This window comes from Staurois parvus, unplaced genomic scaffold, assembly GCF_062004578.1.
Source record: "Staurois parvus isolate SC_StPar_1 unplaced genomic scaffold, SC_StPar_1.0 ptg000942l, whole genome shotgun sequence".
NCBI classification, from domain to species: Eukaryota; Metazoa; Chordata; class Amphibia; order Anura; family Ranidae; genus Staurois; species Staurois parvus.
The window spans coordinates 648552-666340 of record NW_028318738.1 but is presented as its reverse complement, the minus strand read 5'-3'; the positions used below and the strand labels follow the sequence as shown (position 1 = coordinate 666340).

The window sequence follows — 17789 nt, the reverse complement described above, 5'->3', positions numbered from 1 at the left end:
TAGGCAGGGCCTTGGGTGTGGTGGGGGGCAGTGCCGTTGCAAGGTCAGAGGAGGGGAGAGATGAGAGGGTGATGGAAGGGGGGAGGCTAGATGGGGAGGTAGACTGCAAGTTGACTATGTCCTTGCGGATTGCGTCAATCTTGCTATGGAGATGAGTGGCAATCTCGTGGGCGGTAAGTGAGGTACTGAGTGGAGGAGGGGGGGGAGAGAGCAGGGAGTTGAAGGTGGAGAAGAGTCGGCGAGGGCAGTTAGAGAGGGTGTTGATCAGGTCAACGAAGTAGGCCTGCTTGGCGGCGTGGAGGGAGGAGGTGTAGGTGAGGAAGGCAGATTTGTAGAGGGAGAATGCATGAGGGGACCTGGTTTTGCGCCATAGTCTCTCCAGCGCACGACTGCGACGTTTGAGGCATTTAGTGTGGTCGTTCTGCCATGGTTGGAGCAGTCTGGGTTTGATGTTGCGTGTGGTTAGGGGTGCCAGAGAGTCTAGGGTGGCTGATAGTGAGTCGTTGTACGCGGTGGTGGCTAGGTCAGGACATGACAGTGGAAGGATGCTGTCGTGCAAGCGGTCGGCAGCCGAGTGGAGGGGGGCCGGGTGCAGGTTGCGGAGGTTGCGGCTGGTGATGGTTTGGCGCACTGGGGGGGGGGAGTTAGGGGAAGGGGAGATGGAGAACGTGAGGAGGTGGTGGTCGGAGAGAGGGAAGGGGGTGTTAGTGAAGTGGTTAAGGGTACAGAGGTGGGAGAAGACGAGGTCCAGGGTGTTCCCATTGATGTGGGTGGAGGATTGAGTGTGTTGTGTGAGCGCGAAGGAGGTGGTTAAGTGGAGGAGTCGAGAGGTAGCTGGGGTGTTGTCGTTGATGGGGATGTTGAAGTCCCCGAGGATGATGGTCGGTAGCTCAGAGGAGAGGAAGAAGGGAAGCCAGGCGGCGAAGTCATCCAGGAAGCGGGCTATGGATCCGGGGGGCCTGTAGATCACTGCGATTCTTAAGGGGGTGGGTGAGAAGAGCCGGATGCAGTGAGCCTCGAAGGAGGAGAAGGTTAGGGAGGGGGGGTTAGGGAGGACCTGGAAGGTGCTCAGCGGTGATAGGAGCAGGCCGACACCACCACCTTTGTGACCGCTCAGTCTTGGTGAATGGGACCAGATGAGACCTCCATGAGAGAGTGCCGCAGGGGAGGTAGAGTCGGTGGCCTGTACCCAGGTTTCGGTGATGGCTAGGAGGTTGAGGGAGCGGGAGATAAAGAGGTCATGGATGGCAGTTAGTTTGTTGCAAACCGAGCGGGCGTTCAGAAGTGCAACCGAGAGAGGGGGGATGGATGCGGGGAGAAGGGGCACAGATATGAGGTTGAGGGGGTTGCGGCGGCTGGCGGGAGCAGGGGGGTCCCTGGAGGGGGGGAGAGGTGGTGAGGGGCCAGGGTTCGGGGAGATGTCCCCAGCGAATAGGAGAAGGAGAAGGGTGAGGAGGGTGGCATGGGAATGGGAGGTGCAGGAGCGTGTGGGTCTGGTAGTGGTGGCACGTGGGTCGACCGAGGAGTGGAGTACCAGGAGGAGGTGGTGAGTGCCGTAGTGGGGAGAGGGCAGAAGTGAAGGGGCAATGTAGAGCCGTTTTGGGGGGGTGGGCGGGTAGAGGGAGGCGATTTTTGGGATGGAGGAGAGGAAAACGAGGAGGAGAAGTGCAGGTGGCATGCTGGGGTGAGTGCAGTGCTGTTCGGGTCAGGGGAGGTGAAGGGATACGGGTCAGGGCGAGGTGATGTGGAGAGTCTATATCACCGTGGAGGAGTCCACTAGAGTCCTTCTGTAGGGGGAGAGTGGGAGTAGAGTCCAGCAGCTGGCTGGCTGCAATCTGTGGGTGCAGTATGCTGGCGTCCGAGGGGGCATCAGTGGGTCTGGTGGATCGGCGAGTGGAGGGGACGTAGGGTGCGATGTTGGGGGGCGTTGGCAGGCAAGGCGTCTGGTGATGCTGGCGGCTCGGTGACTGGAGATTCGCTGGGTGGTCCGGGTCCGGGAGATTCGCTGGGCGACGTCTCGATTCGCTGGGCGACGTCTCGATTCGCTGGGCGACGTCTCGATTCGCTGGGTGGTCCGGGTGTTGGGTGACCAGAGGTGGTAGCTGGGTGCCCGGTAGCTGGGTGCTGGGTGTCCAGGGGTGGTAGCTGGGTACCCGGTAGCTGGGTGCTGGGTGTCCAGGGGTGTTAGCTGGGAGCTTAGACTTCGAGTTGCCAAGCAAAGGCCAAGAGATGGGAAGGACGGGAGAATCACTATATACTCTATGTTGTACATTCCATTGTCCTGATATCTGCTCTCCCCCCTCCCCCCACTTCTATATATACACATAATATGGATTCTCTTTTGTTACACCCATTTCCTCCCAGCTGGACATTTTATATCGGATGATGTGATTGGAGCACAGACTTTTACATGGTGATAATAATGTGATAACATCCTCCAACTTTGGACTCTTAAACAGAAAGTGATAATGAGGGAGGAGTCAATACCCCAATGATGGTGGTCTTCAGGATCAGTCCAGTCTTCATCTTGGTTTTTCTCCCCCCATCCTCACTCTCTGACCTCTGGTGGGGCTCTGCCCCGCTGTTCTTCATGACTAAATCATGGACTAAATAAGGAAGTGCAGTACTTCTTGTGTTGGGAAGATGGCGATGAGTGATAGAGGGGGTGGGGACCCTCGTCCTATAATCCCCTCATCCCTGTCCCTCCTATAAAAGACAGTTCTGGTTGTTTCCTCACTCTCTGACTAAGGTCCATGAATAAAGAAATGACCTGGTAGGAGATCAGAGGAGCCATTTCCTAGTTCCCTTGAGGGTGGAAATGTAAGCTCCTCATAGACCAAGCTTCCTGATGTGGGCGGAGTCCTGGTTTGGGGGAACCAATCAGCTCCTGTCTAGTAATCCTCTTTGTCTTTGTATTTTAGTCCATGGCCGGGAGATGAGGAAAACCTCCGAGGATTGTCTCACTTTGTCTCCAGACTGGAAAGTAGAAGATGAGGACATCACACAGTATAGTCCAGGAGAAAACCCGGCTCCCTCCAATGTCCATCCGGCACCACCCAGTGTAGATGGACCATCGGATTCCTCGTATCCTGAGGAACCTCAGACTGTGCGGGACCGGGCCGGCCTTCCAACAGAGAAGAGCTTCTCCTGTACTGAGTGCGGGAAGGGTTTCCAATGTAAATCCAATCTTATTAGGCATAAAAGATCTCACACGGGAGAGAAGCCGTATTCCTGTCCTGAGTGTGGGAAATGTTTTTCACATAAATTCTCTCTTTACATACATCAGAGATCTCACACGGGAGAGAAGCCTTATTCCTGTCCTGAGTGTGGGAAATGTTTTTCACGTAAAACCTATCTTAACAGACATCAGAGATCTCACACGGGGGAAAAGCCGTATTCCTGTCCTGGGTGTGGGGAATGTTTTTCAGTGAAGTCCAGACTTTTCATACATCAGAGATCTCACACAGGGGAGAGGCCATATTCTTGTCCTGAGTGCGGGAAATGTTTTTCAGTGAAATTCAGTCTTTATACACATCAGAGATCTCACACGGGGGAGAAACCATACTCCTGTCCTGAGTGTGGGAAAAGTTTTTCAGAGAAGAAAAGTTTGCACAACCATCAGAGATCTCACACGGGGGAGAAGCCATATTCCTGTCCTGAGTGTGGAAAATGTTTTTCAGAGAAGTCCAATCTTTCCAGACATCAGAGATCTCACACAGGGGAGAAGCCGTATTCCTGTCCTGAGTGTGGGAAATATTTTTCAGAGAAGAAAAGTCTGCACAACCATCAGAGATCTCACACGGGGGAGAAGCCATATTCCTGTCCTGAGTGTGGAAAATGTTTTTCAGAGAAGTCCAATTTTTCCAGACATCAGAGATCTCACACGGGGGAGAAGCCGTATTCCTGTTCTGAGTGTGGGAAATGTTTTTCACTGAAGTCCGGTCTTTCCAAACATCAGAGATCTCACACAGGGGTGAAGCCACTTTCCTGTCCTGAGTGAGGGAAATGTTCCTCACTGACATCCTGTCTTCCTGTATATCAGGGGTCCCACACAACCCTGGAGGTGTATTAGTGCCTTGAGTGTGGGAAATGTCTTCTAGATGAATGTTGCTGGACATTCCAGCTCTCATGTGGGGAAGAAGCACACCCTGATATACACCTCAGATATACTCCATGGCTGATCTTCATCATGGAAGAAACAGTTCATAAGGAGATCAGAGGTCCCCAAAGACATGGATGAAGTGTGGGACCGGGTTGTCCATTGATGGCAGGGGAAGAATAAAAATGGAGTCCTGACCTAGAGCACTGGGCTGACTTTTCATTGGGGTGCAGCCTATATGCTAGAGATGGTCTGAACCTAAATGGAAGGGGGCCTGCTGTGCTGGGGGAGGGGTTTATGGGAAGGCTGGAGGAGTATATAAACTAGGATGGAGGGGGGAGGGAAAATTCAATTATAATGGGGTAGACAGATCAGACCAGGGTCAGTACTTATTGGGGGTTGGAATGAGGAAAGATGGGGGGAGGGCTATGGCAGATGGGAAAAAGGTTCCCATGTTACAAACAACCAGTGGAATTGATACAATTTGTATGAAAATAAAAAATACACAAAATCCGTGTGAATAAGGTGTCAGTGAATGAACAAGGTGTCAGTGAATTAAAGTGTTTATTCCCCAATACCAGAAGTGTGCCCAGCACAATAGGTGAGTTGGAAGGTTTGGTGCATGAAGAGAACTAGGATTGAATCGGTATTGCTGAATCTTGGCTTCATTCCTCACATGACTGGGCCATTCATATTCCTGGCTAGGTTCTCTTTCGGAGAGACGGGGGAATAGGAAAGGTGGTGGTGTCTGTCTCTGTGTGAGAAGTGATCTCAGAGGACCTAGTTGATGGAGAGTGTGATGAGGCTGAATTATTATGGGTGGAACTGCATATGGGGGGGGCGTACTACAAAGGTCATCATTGGAGTTTGTTATAGGCCTCCCAGTGTTAATGAGGAGGTGGAGACTAGGCTCCTCCAACAGATGGAAAGGGCTGGGACAGTGATAATAATGGGGGATGGTATCTACTCAGAAATTGACTGGAGTAAAGGTACTGCAAGAACAGTTAAAGGGCAAAAATGTATAAACCTACTACAGGACAATTTTATGGTCCAGTTCATAGAGGCCCCAACTAGGAATGATGCTCTGCTTTACCTGGTCACCTCCAACCATGCAGAGCTTCTTACGAATGTCCATATAAAATAACATCTGGGTAGCCGTGACCATAACATGATTTCATTTATTGTTACCTGTAAACAGCAAGCACATACGGGAAAAATAAAAACGCTCAACTTTAAGAGAGCTAATTTTTCAAGGCTGGGAGCTGCTCTCCAAGACTTAGACTGGGAGGGAATATTGACATCAATGAACACAACACAGAAATGGGAGTTCTTCAAAAAGACTGTACAGTTGTGCAAAAAAGTATTTAGTCAGCCACCAATTATGCAAGTTCTCCCACTTACAAAGATGAGAGAGGCCTGTAATTGGCATCATAGGGAGACCTCAACTATGAGAGACAAAATGAGAAAACAAATCCAGACAATCACATTGGCTGATCTGGAAAGAATTTATTTGCAAAATATGGTGGAAAATAAGTATTTGGTGAATATGAAAAGTTCATGTCAATACTTTGTTATATATCCTTTGTTGGCAATGACAGAGGTCAGACGTTTCCTGGAAGTCTTCACAAGGTTGGCACACACTGTTGCTGGTATGTTGGCCCATCCTCCATGCAGATCTCCTCTAGAGCAGTGATGTTTTGGGGCTGTCGCTGGGCAACACGAACTTTCAACTCCTTCCAAAGGTTTTCTATGGGGTTGAGATCTGGAGACTGGCTAGGCCACTCCAGGACCTTGAAATGCTTCTTACGAAGCCACTCCTTCGTTGCCCGGGCGGTATGTTTGGGATCATTGTCATGTTGGAAGACCCAGCCACGTTTCATCTTCAATGCCCTTGCTGATGGAAGGAGGTTTGCACTCAAAATCTCACGATACATGGCCCCATTCATTCTGTCCTGTACATGGATCAGTCATCCTGGTCCCTTTGTGGAGAAACAGCCCCAAAGCATGATGTTGCCACCCCCATGCTTCACAGTAGGTATGGTGTTCTTTGGAAGCAACTCAGCATTCTCTCTCCTCCAAATACGACAAGTTGTGTTTCTACCAAACAGTTCTATTTTGGTTTCATCTGACCATATGACATTCTCCCAATCCTCTTCTGGATCATCCAAATGCTCTCTAGCAAACTTCAGACGGGCCCCGACATGTACTGGCTTAAGCAGGGGGACACGTCTGGCACTGCAGGATCTGAGTCCCTGGCAGCGTAGTGTGTTACTGATGGTAGCCTCTGTTACGTTGGTCCCAGCTCTCTGCAGGTCATTCACTAGGTCCCCCTGTGTGGTCCTGGGATTTTTGCTCAGTGTTCTTGTGATCATTTTGACCCCACGGGGTGAGATCTTGCGTGGAGCCCCAGATCGAGGGAGATTATCAGTGGTCTTGTACGTCTTCCATTTTCTAATTATTGCTCCCACAGTTGATTTGTTCACACCAAGCTGCTTGCCTATTGCAGATTCAGTCTTCCCAGCCTGTTGTAGGTCTACAATTTTGTTTCTGGTGTCCTTTGACAGCTCTTTGGTCTTCACCATAGTGGAGTTTGGAGTGTGACTGTTTGAGGTTGTGGACAGGTGTCTTTTATACTGATAACAAGTTCAAACAGGTGCCATTGATACAGGTAATGAGTGCAGGACAGAGGAGCCTCTTAAAGAAGAAGGTACAGGTCTGTGAGAGCCAGAAATCTTGCTTGTTTGTAGGTCACCAAATACTTATTTTCCACCATAATTTGCAAATAAATTCTTTCCAAATCAGCCAATGAGATTGTCTGGATTTGTTTTCTCATTTTGTCTCTCATAGTTAAGGTCTACCTATGATGCCAATTACAGGCCTCTCTCATCTTTGTAAGTGGGAGAACTTGCACAATTGGGGGCTGACTAAATACTTTTTTGCCCCACTGTATGTGACCACACTGCAAAATATATTCCCATGGGTAACAAGTATAAAAGGCTAAAAATCAAACTTGTGGCTTACGGCCAAAGTTACAAAAGCGATAGATAATAAGAAAAGAACTTTTATTAAATATAAAAATGAAGGAACGCGATCATCGTTTACACATTACAATGAATTATTTACATGTTTCCCTCTGTACAGGGCACATCCTCTGCCATTGAAGTGTTACATTTGTTGGAATGGGATTGTGGATCCATCAATATGAGTGAGTTCCGGGGTCAAGAATGGCTACATTTGATGTCTTCTTATCAGGCGGACTTTTCCCTGAAGGAACAAACTGAAACAGAAATATATTCGCTGTTTTAGAGGTTGGGAAAGCTCTTGGAAAATAAATCGGCACTTTTTTGGCATATTAAAACATTCGAGAAGTATGCCCGAGAAAAAATCAACCCACTTGGGTGGAGGATCCAGATCTTTCCCAACTTTGAAAAAATAAGTGAGGAATTCAAGAGGGAACGAGAGGAAAGCCTACAATCATGCTCACAGAAATTATGTCCATATTGGCTCCGGAATATAATGAACAGATGTTATCATTGGAGAAGGATATTGGAGATGCAGAGAGATTGTTATCTGCATTCACAACACATTCATTGTATTCTGATTTGGAGAGGAAACTTAGGGAAGGCCTAGCAGATTTGTACAAACACATATATCAACAAAAAAAGAGTATACATTTTAGGGAGATAAAACAGCGTTTTTGGAAAGGAAAGCATACAGGTGGACTACCCCTCAATACACGAACCTCCAGAGGAGGCGCTATCACCACACTACAGAGGACACCTTAGAACATGAACCTCCAGAGGAGGCGCTATCACCACACTACACAGGACACCTTAGAACATGAACCTCCAGAGGAGGCGCTATCACCACACTACACAGGACACCTTAGAACATGAACCTCCAGAGGAGGCGCTATCACCACACTACACAGGACACCTTAGAACATGAACCTCCAGAGGAGGCGCTATCACCACACTACACAGGACACCTTAGAACATGAACCTCCAGAGGAGGCGCTATCACTACACTACACAGGACACCATAGAACATGAACCTCCAGAGGAGGCACTATCACCACACTACGCAGGACACCTTAGCAGTATCACATTTCAATAATACACCATTGGACTCTGACTCCTCCTCTCTTTGAATGTATTCTACTCCGAACAGAGGAAAAGGTCGCCTTAAAAGAAACCATAATAGAAAAATAAAAACCGTTCTCTGGATACTCACCCCGTATCCTTACAGGAGAACACATGAGTGAGTCATGAAGTCCTATCACATGACTCTCTCTTGTAGAGGATGCAATAGCAGGTGAGTTCTACTGCTTTTTTTAGGCCCCAAAGGGGGAGATCAGGCCTGGGGATAGAACATTACCTGACCCGAACTTGACCTCTGCATTGAATATTGTCAATTTGTCCTCATATGCCTTGACCCAATTTGAAGAAAATCTTCTCTCTCGTGGACTAAGCTTCTGTTCACATCAAAATACAGATGAGTTTGAATTAGTTAAGGATTTACAGCTTTTTGCCAGAAAACTTTCCATAAGATGTGCTTATGGGAAATCCAGCCATGCCACTGAATCTTTTGATTACTCCAGCAGAGATTTCAAAGCCCTCAGAGATTTGATGCTCCTGCTGGAAGAAAGCCAACCCAGTGCTCTTATTGATCAACTTGATCTGGACTCACTATTGTGGGAATCAGACCAATCACCATTCAATTCCTTTACTCAATTTAAAAAGCCGTCCTCAAAGTTTCCATATTTGAGCAATTATCCTAGCATTGCTATATTCCTTAAACAAACATTGAAAGACATCAAGAACCTCTCCTATGATCAGATTTACAGTGACAATTTGTTTTCTATGGAACAAAAAGTGCCACGTGCCCTACAGAACAATAACATCATTACAATGAAACCATCTGTAAAAGGTGGTAACGTAGTCATTATGGACAACACACAATACAAGGAAATGTGTTACAAAATTCTGTTCAACAACAATTGGTATCGCTCCTTCCCCTCAACTTTGATTGCAAGGTTTGTGCCTATTTGTTCTATTGACAGTGCTTTAGAACAAGGTATCATCCAGAAGCAATGATAAGAATACATTAGAGTGAAATTCCCTAGAACTCCTACATTTTAGTTTACCTAAAATACACAAGGATCCAAAAAATCCTACTGGACGTCCAATAGTTTTGGCGAATGGCGGTCTAACTGAAGATTTGAGTCGTGTTATAGACTAATACCTACAACTTCATTTATCATCATTACCTTAATTTCTTAAGGATACCGTCCACTTTTTACAAATTATTGAGGACTCCACTGTTCCCAAAGAAGCCTTGTTAGTTACCATCGATATTGAGGCCCTATACAGCTCCATTCCCCATGATCGGGGTTTAGCAGCCATAAGACGCACTCTTTCCCAACGACCCATTCAAGACTGGCCTATGAATGATTTTGTATTGACAGGGCTAGACTACATCCTTCATCATTATTATTTTTCATTCAATGGCTCCCACTTCCTCCAGGTCCAGGGTGTGGACTTGTTGTGCCCCATCCTACACTAATCTGTACTTGGGGGAGTGGGAGCAGTGGTTCCTCTAAGATGAGAGCCTCACTATGTACTTCAGCCACATATCCATGTGGCACAGGTACATTGACGATGTTTTTCTAGTCTGGAAGGGTCGGAGCAAATGCTTTTGGAATGTTTTGACAAAATGAATTTCAATGACTATAACCTTAAATTCACTATGTCTTATAATAGGGAATTGGTGAACTTTTTGGATGTTCGCATATACAAGGACAGTGATGGCCACTTATCAAGTGGACTATATAGGAAAGATGCAGCAGGAAATGCCATATTGCATGCATCTAGCTTTCACCCCCAACCACTCAAGAACTCTATACCATATAGTCAGTATCTGAGGCTTAAGTACAATTGTTCAACTGAATTGTTTCCAAGAGGCAGCCAACAACCTAAGAGAGTGATTGCTTGATAGAGGCGATAGCAAAACCTGTCTGCAAAGCATATAACTGCACTTGTCGACAATCATGTTTGAACCATCTCTATCAAAAGAAGGTCAACATGGTGGCTGAATCCACTCGGATAGTGTTGAAATATTCTAATCAGACACATTTTACAACGTCATTGGTCAATTTTAACGGATGATTACTTGGTAAAACAATTTGTTAGCACTATAAGTTATAAATAAACAGCGCAAATCAAAAGCCCCCTCACCAAATATATAACATATATCAAACCAAAACAGTGTATGAATCAATATTCAAAATAAATAATATTAGATATTAAATAATATTACTAATAAAGTGTCCAAATTTTTTTTTAAATAAATAAAAAAAAGTGTAAAAAATTCCTTCTTCCCAAATGTTTATGAAAAAATAATTTTAAATAAAATCCTTCTCCTAAAGAAATGTGCTTCCACCATGCACCAGTGTGAAACCAACATCAACCGCACTCACCAGATGATGGTGAGTATTGCGCCTTTTAGTAAAAATAAGAAATCAAGCAAGTGCTTATGATAAAAAGCAGGTTGCGCTAAACAAATATGCAATTAAATAAACAAATCAAATTAAAATTCAATCAAAAAATTAGGTGCAATCAAAAAATATAATTCAATAAAAAAATAAATAAATCAATAAAAATATATTGTAAAGTCCAACCAAAAAAGTCCAAAATAAATAATGCGTGATGAAATAAATGTTCAACCAAATATCAGCAAAAGTGCATCCACCACCGAATAGATTGAATGAACTCACCAGAGCGTGATGCTGATCATTTTATAAATCAGCATATAACGCTTTCTGCTCTGGGAGCAATGATCAGTAACTTGAGGCAGCAACACTAGGAATTTGATAACTGGTCTCCAGGGAGCAATACTCTGCAGAGAATGTGTACCATCTAGATCCACTTCACCACTCAACCACCGAATCCTTAGGATGATCAGACCTCCACTCAAAATACGAGGGAATAAAGACTCATGGTGCAGTACTTCATAAAACTGTCAATTTAATCAAACATGTTGCACTTACAAGAAGCAGTGTCTAAGCCGACACCAGCATAAGCAGCGTATTGAATAATACAGACACGGACCCAGCCTGGCTGCACATGCGCCGTACCAACGACTAGGGAACATCCTGACGTCACATCCAAAGGCTCTTCCCTACGCGTTTCGTCATCGACGTCCTCACGGAGCGGATGGATGTGAGACGTCAAACCCTCATTAAATATTCACTGCACTTGACAGCCAGCAGCTGATCTCAATTGGGACATACGCCGTAAGAATAATATCTCCATAATCGATCGCCATCGATACAATCAACAACATAAAACATATAAATGGCATGAATAACAAATACTGGGGAAAAAATAAAAGAAAAAAACAGGAAAATAAAAATATTTATAGAACCAAAAAACACAGGTAAAGAAAGAGAAAAACAATCAAATCAAAAAAATACCCATCACGGATATTTAAAGGGCCAGTACCAAATTAAAAGGGAACTCTAACAAGTGTAAAATATATAAATATAATCAAATATAAAAAAATATAAAAAATTTGTGAGAAATCAATTCAAATCAATATCCACATTCAACTCATTAGGTTTCAAAGAATTCATAGATCCAGTATGTCTCTTTTTTGGAAAAAGCATTTATTAAATCGGTTCCTCTCCAATGTGGTTTACCCATATCTATACCATAAAAGGTTAGCAAACTAGGATCACAGTTGTGTTTTATTTTGAAATGTCTCGATACACTGTGTTTGTCAAACCCGTTTTTCACCTTTCGTCTTTCAGGACAGCACCTTGAGAGACCTTGGCTCCTCCCCACCTGAAGAAACACCTCCACCCAAAATAAAAAGCTCTCCACTCCCCTCCGACCTCAGTTCAGGTGTTTCCTCTGGTGGGGAGACATGTGAGGAAGCTCAAGGTGCTGTCAGGTAGGCAGGTTAGGGCTGAGCCGAGGGTTGGAGAGCCGGCTGGGAGACTCAGGGCAGCAGGGAGTGAAGGCCGGAGTGTCCGGCTGTGATCCCCCCCGGGCCTGCTGCCATGCAGTGAGTGTGTACCGTGGGGGACAGGGGGCAGCACGTACCTGCTCTTTGCCCCCCGACCCCCTCCGGTGAGTTGGGGCATTGGGGCGGCCACGGTGAGATCTGGTGAGGATCGGGGAGGAGTCCTGCTCCTTCCCATGCTGGCGGTCAATGGAGCTTGCTGGGCCGGATGTCGGGGAACGGCAGTTCCGGCAGAAGGGGCGGGGCTTCTCCCAGGGTCACGGTTTCTGCTTCCGTCCGCAGCCCTAGACACCGCGGCACGTGAAATTCAAATGTGGAGCGGAACAGCCTGGGAGACAGGCTACCGCATCAGGCGACCACCCTCCTGGGAAGGATGTCGGGAGCAGAAGCACTGGGACCAGGGGATGCCAGCACCAGCCAGTCTCAGGTAAGGTGAGGAGTCCTCCCCTACCTGGTGGCCCCTAGCTCCTGGGGTATTCCCGGACCCTCTTGTGGTGAGAGGGTCTTTTTGGGCAGGGTGAGGGTCCTGTCGGAGGGTGTCAGGTCCTTTGGCCCTGCCGGGAAGGAAGGGGGGGAGCAGGGGAGTGAATGGCAGTGGATGATACGCTCCCTTTCTGCTCCCTTTTTTGTCTTTCAGGGCAAGGCTCGGGAGAAGCTTAAGCATCAGGAGACTAAGCGCAGATGCCCATCCTGCAAGGCAGTGTTAAAGGAGTCTTGGAGGAAGGTTCTTTGCGGCCCTTGCATTGAAGGGTTAGTGAAGGAGGAGAGGCCAGAACAGGGTGACTTGGTCAGTTCAGTGAAGGAGCTGACCAGTACCTTCAACTCTTTCAAGAGTCTTATGGAAAGGTTAGCCGTTCCCCAGACAGCCCCCTGCCCCCCCGGTGGCCTCAGCAGGTCAAAGCAGGGAACTCCTCATAACAGGGGAGGACGAGGAACCCTCGGGGGATTCCCAATCGGAAGAGGAGTCAGCTGGGGAGGGTCCCTCAGATGAGTCCAGGGGCCCTTCTCAGTACAAGTTATCCCTAGAGGAGGTAGATGACCTTTTAGGGGCCATATACAAAACCTTAGACATAAAGGAGGAAGTTAAGACCTTGTCCTTGCATGATCAGATGTACCAGGGGTTAGAGGAACAAAGGCACAGAGTTGTTCCGGTGCACAAGATCTTAGTTGATACTATCAGGAAAGAGTGGCAGGACCCGGAAAGGAAGCCCTTCTTTTCTAGAGCTCTTAGGAGGAGGTTTCCGTTTAGTGAGGATCCTGGGGCCGTGTGGAATAAAAACCCCAAGCTCGACGCAGCCTTTTCACAAACAGCGAGGAAAACGGACCTGGCGTTCGAGGATATGGTGGTCTTGCCGGATTTGTTAGACAGCAGAGCGGAATCCCTCCTTAAGAAGGCTTGGGATTCAACCCTGTCAAACCTGAAACCTGCCATGGCCACAACTGTCATGGCCAGAAATCTAGAATACTGGTTAACACAGTTGCAGGCCCATATTGTGGCCGACTCCCCCAAAGGAAAAATTCTGTCTTCATTTGAAACCTTATTACAAGGTGTGGGGTATATTGCGGATGCTTCTGCAGAGTTGGTGAGGCTGGGGGCCAGGTCAGCGGCCCTAACAAACTCAGCTAGGAGGGCTTTATGGTTGAAAACATGGCAGGAAGATATCACGTCAAAGGTTAAGTTGTGTGGCATCCCCTTTACACTGGATTTCCTGTTCAGGCCTGGGTTGGAGGAAGTTCTAGACCGGATGGCAGACAGGAAAAAGTCCTTCCCCCTAAAAAGGAAGCTGCAGGAGGTGGGGACTCGGAGATCACGCCCAGCAAAGTGCCTCATATCAGAGGGACAGAGAAGGTCTTGGGGGCAGAGAGGTAGAGGCAGGGGGTGATTTTTTGTCCTCCTGAAAAGCCCCAGAAGCCACAATGACTCGGTTCCCCCTGTGGGAGGAAGATTGGTGGCCTTTCTCCTACAGTGGGAAGCGGCGGTTTCCAGCCCCTTTATTTTAGACATTGTGAGAAGGGGTTATCAGCTGGAGTTTTCCAAACAGCCAACAGAAAGATTTTTTGTGACAGTCCTGCCAAGGGGCCCGACAAGGGCCTCAGCCCACATGACAGTTGTATACAATGAATGAATTTCATTCATAGCCATCAATTATGTACCATTGTGATGATCTCTGTGATTTGTCACTGGCTCACTACCTCTACTGGAAATTTATTCCAAGCATCTACTACTCTTTCAGTAAAATAATACTTTCAGAGATTAGTTGAGGTGATTGTAGCTGCACCTCCAGTAATGTTGTGTACCTCATCCAGTGCAGAAAATGCAGCAAAGGATCTTATGTTGGTGAAACAGGACAGAAGGTGCAAACAAGGATGAATCTGCACAGACATACCATCAAGGAACATAAAGAAAATGACTTCTGCACACCTGGGGGACACCATTTCACACAACCCGGCCACACAAGACCTCAATATTTTTGTTCTTAAAGGAAAATTCAAATCCATTCAGGAAAGAAAAACGTTTGAACTAAGAATGATAATTCTATTTGACACAAAAGATAACGGCCTTAACTTGGACATGGGATTCCTCAACCATTATCCAACATTTTTATGACTATCAGCTCAAGCTTGACTCCCTCTGTGATGTGAGTGTTGTTCCCCCCCCTCCCCCCCCTTTGTTTTTGCTGTGTCTTATCTCTAGCCTTTTTTTATCTCTTCTAACATTCTGCTAAAACTTTGTGATTTGTATAGTACTGCTTGGACCTTGAAGAAGGGGACATTCCCTGAAAGCTTGTCCTCAAAATTGTATGTTAGTGCAAATAAAAAAAGTATCACGGACAGTACTCAAGAGATTAGTTGTGAACTTTCCTCCAGTAAGTTGGAGGTCATGTCCCGTGTTTTTCATTTTGTTTTCATATTTAAAATCCTGCCCTCCTGGAGTGTGCATGCGTAGCAAGCGGGACGGACATGCAGAGCTAGAGCTCCGTCTCCCCGTCGGGTGACACGTCAGTCCACCCACGGATCCCAGCCAGCATGGCATCACAGGAGGTACAGGTCCCCTCGGCAACACTCCCAGACCCGACCTGGCTCGGTAGGCGTGACAGCTGCAGGGAGCTTCAGCTCTGTCTCCTCAGCATGACAAGCAAGGGGAGTGCGCATGCGTGGCCGGCGGGATGATTACACAGAGCCAGAGCTCTGTCTCCCCGCCGGGTGACACAGCAGCCCGACCACGGATTCCAGCCAGCACCACACCTCAGGAGGAGCAGGTCCCCATGGCAAAACCCTTCAGACCCGCTCTGACTCGGTCAGCAGGACGGGTGCAGGGAGCTTCTGCCCCGTCTCCTTTGCAGGCCAAGCAGGGGCCCGCCCACAGATCCAAGGAGGCACCCTCACTTGACAGATCACACCATGGTTAAAGGGGCACCCCGACACCAGGCTCCACCACAACATAAGCCTATAAAAGAGGCACTAGCAAAAGCCTCTTTCAAGATGGCTACTGCTTGAACGCAGGACAGCAAACAGGCTACAAAGTCCTATGCAGCCTTGCAGGCCTTACAGGACGCACAGCCCAGCCATCTCAGCGAGTCAGAGGGTGAGTCTGATATTGATCAAGACACCCCCGCACACGCTCCAACACCTGACCTTACATCCCCCGATTTTCTAGCATGATTTGAGAAGATGCTACATAAAGCTCTGAAACAAACCTCTGACAGGTATTACAGCTACATTGTCCAGAGAAATCCGCGAACTAGGACAACGCACTGCCGACTTAGAACAGAGAGAAGACAATCTTGACGACTCATTCCAGACACATGTTGATGATCTTGGTACCCATGGTACCAATGGTATCGATGTTCCCGGCCTCACGCTCTGATGCGGACATTGTGTATCCTTATTTTGGTCCCCAGGACTAGTTTGGCCTCCTTGTTCCTTCCTTTTTTTGGCATTTGCTTTTGCAACAAAACCCTTGTTTTGGGTTTTCCTCATAAATTGATGGTTAATTTGACCTGTTTTCTCCCACATATCCTTCAGAGCCTATTAATCTATGTACACCATTGTTGACATTGCTTCATCTTGGATGTGTCTTAGATTGTATGCGGGGACCCCAGCTCCGGCAGCTTAGGATGCCACTTCTTGTCTTTCCTGTTGGTCTGCTTTCACACCCGATGCCGCCTGACCTTAGGACCTCTTGAGATGTATGAGAATAGATCTACCTACTCTTTTCTGGGATCCCATAATTGTACATTTATTTAAACCACTGTCATCCCCACAGTCCGCGTACCTGTGCACTCTCCTTTAACCCCGGTGCTATTGCTCATTTAATAGCACTTGGGCTACTACAGCTCCCCGAACCACCCTGATTTTAGGTGGCTCCGGGGACTGCTCCTCGGGCCCAGAATGGTCCCGCACTCCCTTTTCCTGGTACCTTTCCCTGTTTATGTTCCCTCACCCTTTCCTTTATATGGCTCCATGACCTCACCCTGCCTTTTAGGCATTCAGACCATCTTACATAGCGATTACCAGCTTCTTTCACGGCTAGCAACACTTCATCATCTAACACGCCACACACCTTCCCTATGGGCCCATTAAATATTCTCACCCTGAACGTTCAGGGCCTCAACACGCCGCGGAAGCGCAACAAAGCCTTCCACTCTTTTGCATCACTCAAGGCCCATGTAGTCTGCCTGCAGGAAACACACTACACCCCAAACTCCACTCCCAAGTCTTTTGGCCCCCTGTTACCCACAGGTTTACACAGCCTCAGCCTCAACCAAGACTAGAGGGGTACTCATCACCTTCCATCGCACGACACCCTTTACATTATGTAAAGACCCTGAGGGCCGTTATCTCCTGTTAACAGGACAACTCCTAGATGGAGACGTTACCATAGTCACATATTATGCCCCGAACCAAGGTCCCTTACCATTCCTCTCCCATCTATTGTCGGTTATAGACCACCATACGCGAGGTACTTTGTTTGTGGAGACTCAAATTGCACCTTATATCCCTTTCTTGACAAATCTCCCCAACCCTCTCCCCTCCCCACCCCCAAGCAAACCCTTCAAACCGTGTTACAGCGTCATTCCATGATAGATACCTGGAGGGAACTTAATCCAACTAAACGTCAATACACTTTCAATTCACACCCCCATAAGTCTTTCTCTAGGATTGATCACATTTTCATAACCGCCAGCTCCTCCTCTCGGCTCTTGACCTCTGAAATACTTCCAATCCCTTGGTCTGATCATAGCGCCGTATTCACCTCCATGGCCTCCCTAGTCCCATCCCCTTCTGACCCCTCATGGATCATTAATGACAATTTACTAGCAAATCCAACTCACTGCTCAGAAATTGAAGCTGTTCTCAAAGATTACTTATCACTAAACCAAACACCCGATATATCTCCTCTTCTCCTCTGGGAAGCACATAAACCGGTCATACGGGGATTCTGCATTAGTAAAGCGTCCCTTTTACACAAAGCAAAAAGGCAACAACGTCTCTCCTTCGAAAGAACCTACAACCAATCCCATCAAGCCTTCCAAGCGACCCCTACACCAGCCAACCGTGAAGCTCTGGAGAGAGCGCGATTGGCTCTTGATCTATTTCTCACAGATCAGGCGGAGCTCTCACTTTGTAGATCCCGACACAAATACTACACAAAAGCAAATAA

The 17789-nt window shown here is 47.2% G+C and overlaps 1 protein-coding gene across 1 annotated transcript in view; it reads left to right on the top strand.

The window, feature by feature from the left end:
• Positions 1–17789, top strand: part of LOC149441825 (uncharacterized) — a 216114-nt gene that overhangs the window by 139230 nt on the left and 59095 nt on the right. The window contains 4 exon segments of the mRNA XM_089656862.1: positions 3142–3988; positions 10527–10586; positions 12762–12936; positions 13046–13917. Coding sequence (XP_089512988.1) covers positions 3142–3988; positions 10527–10586; positions 12762–12936; positions 13046–13917 — 1954 coding nt within the window.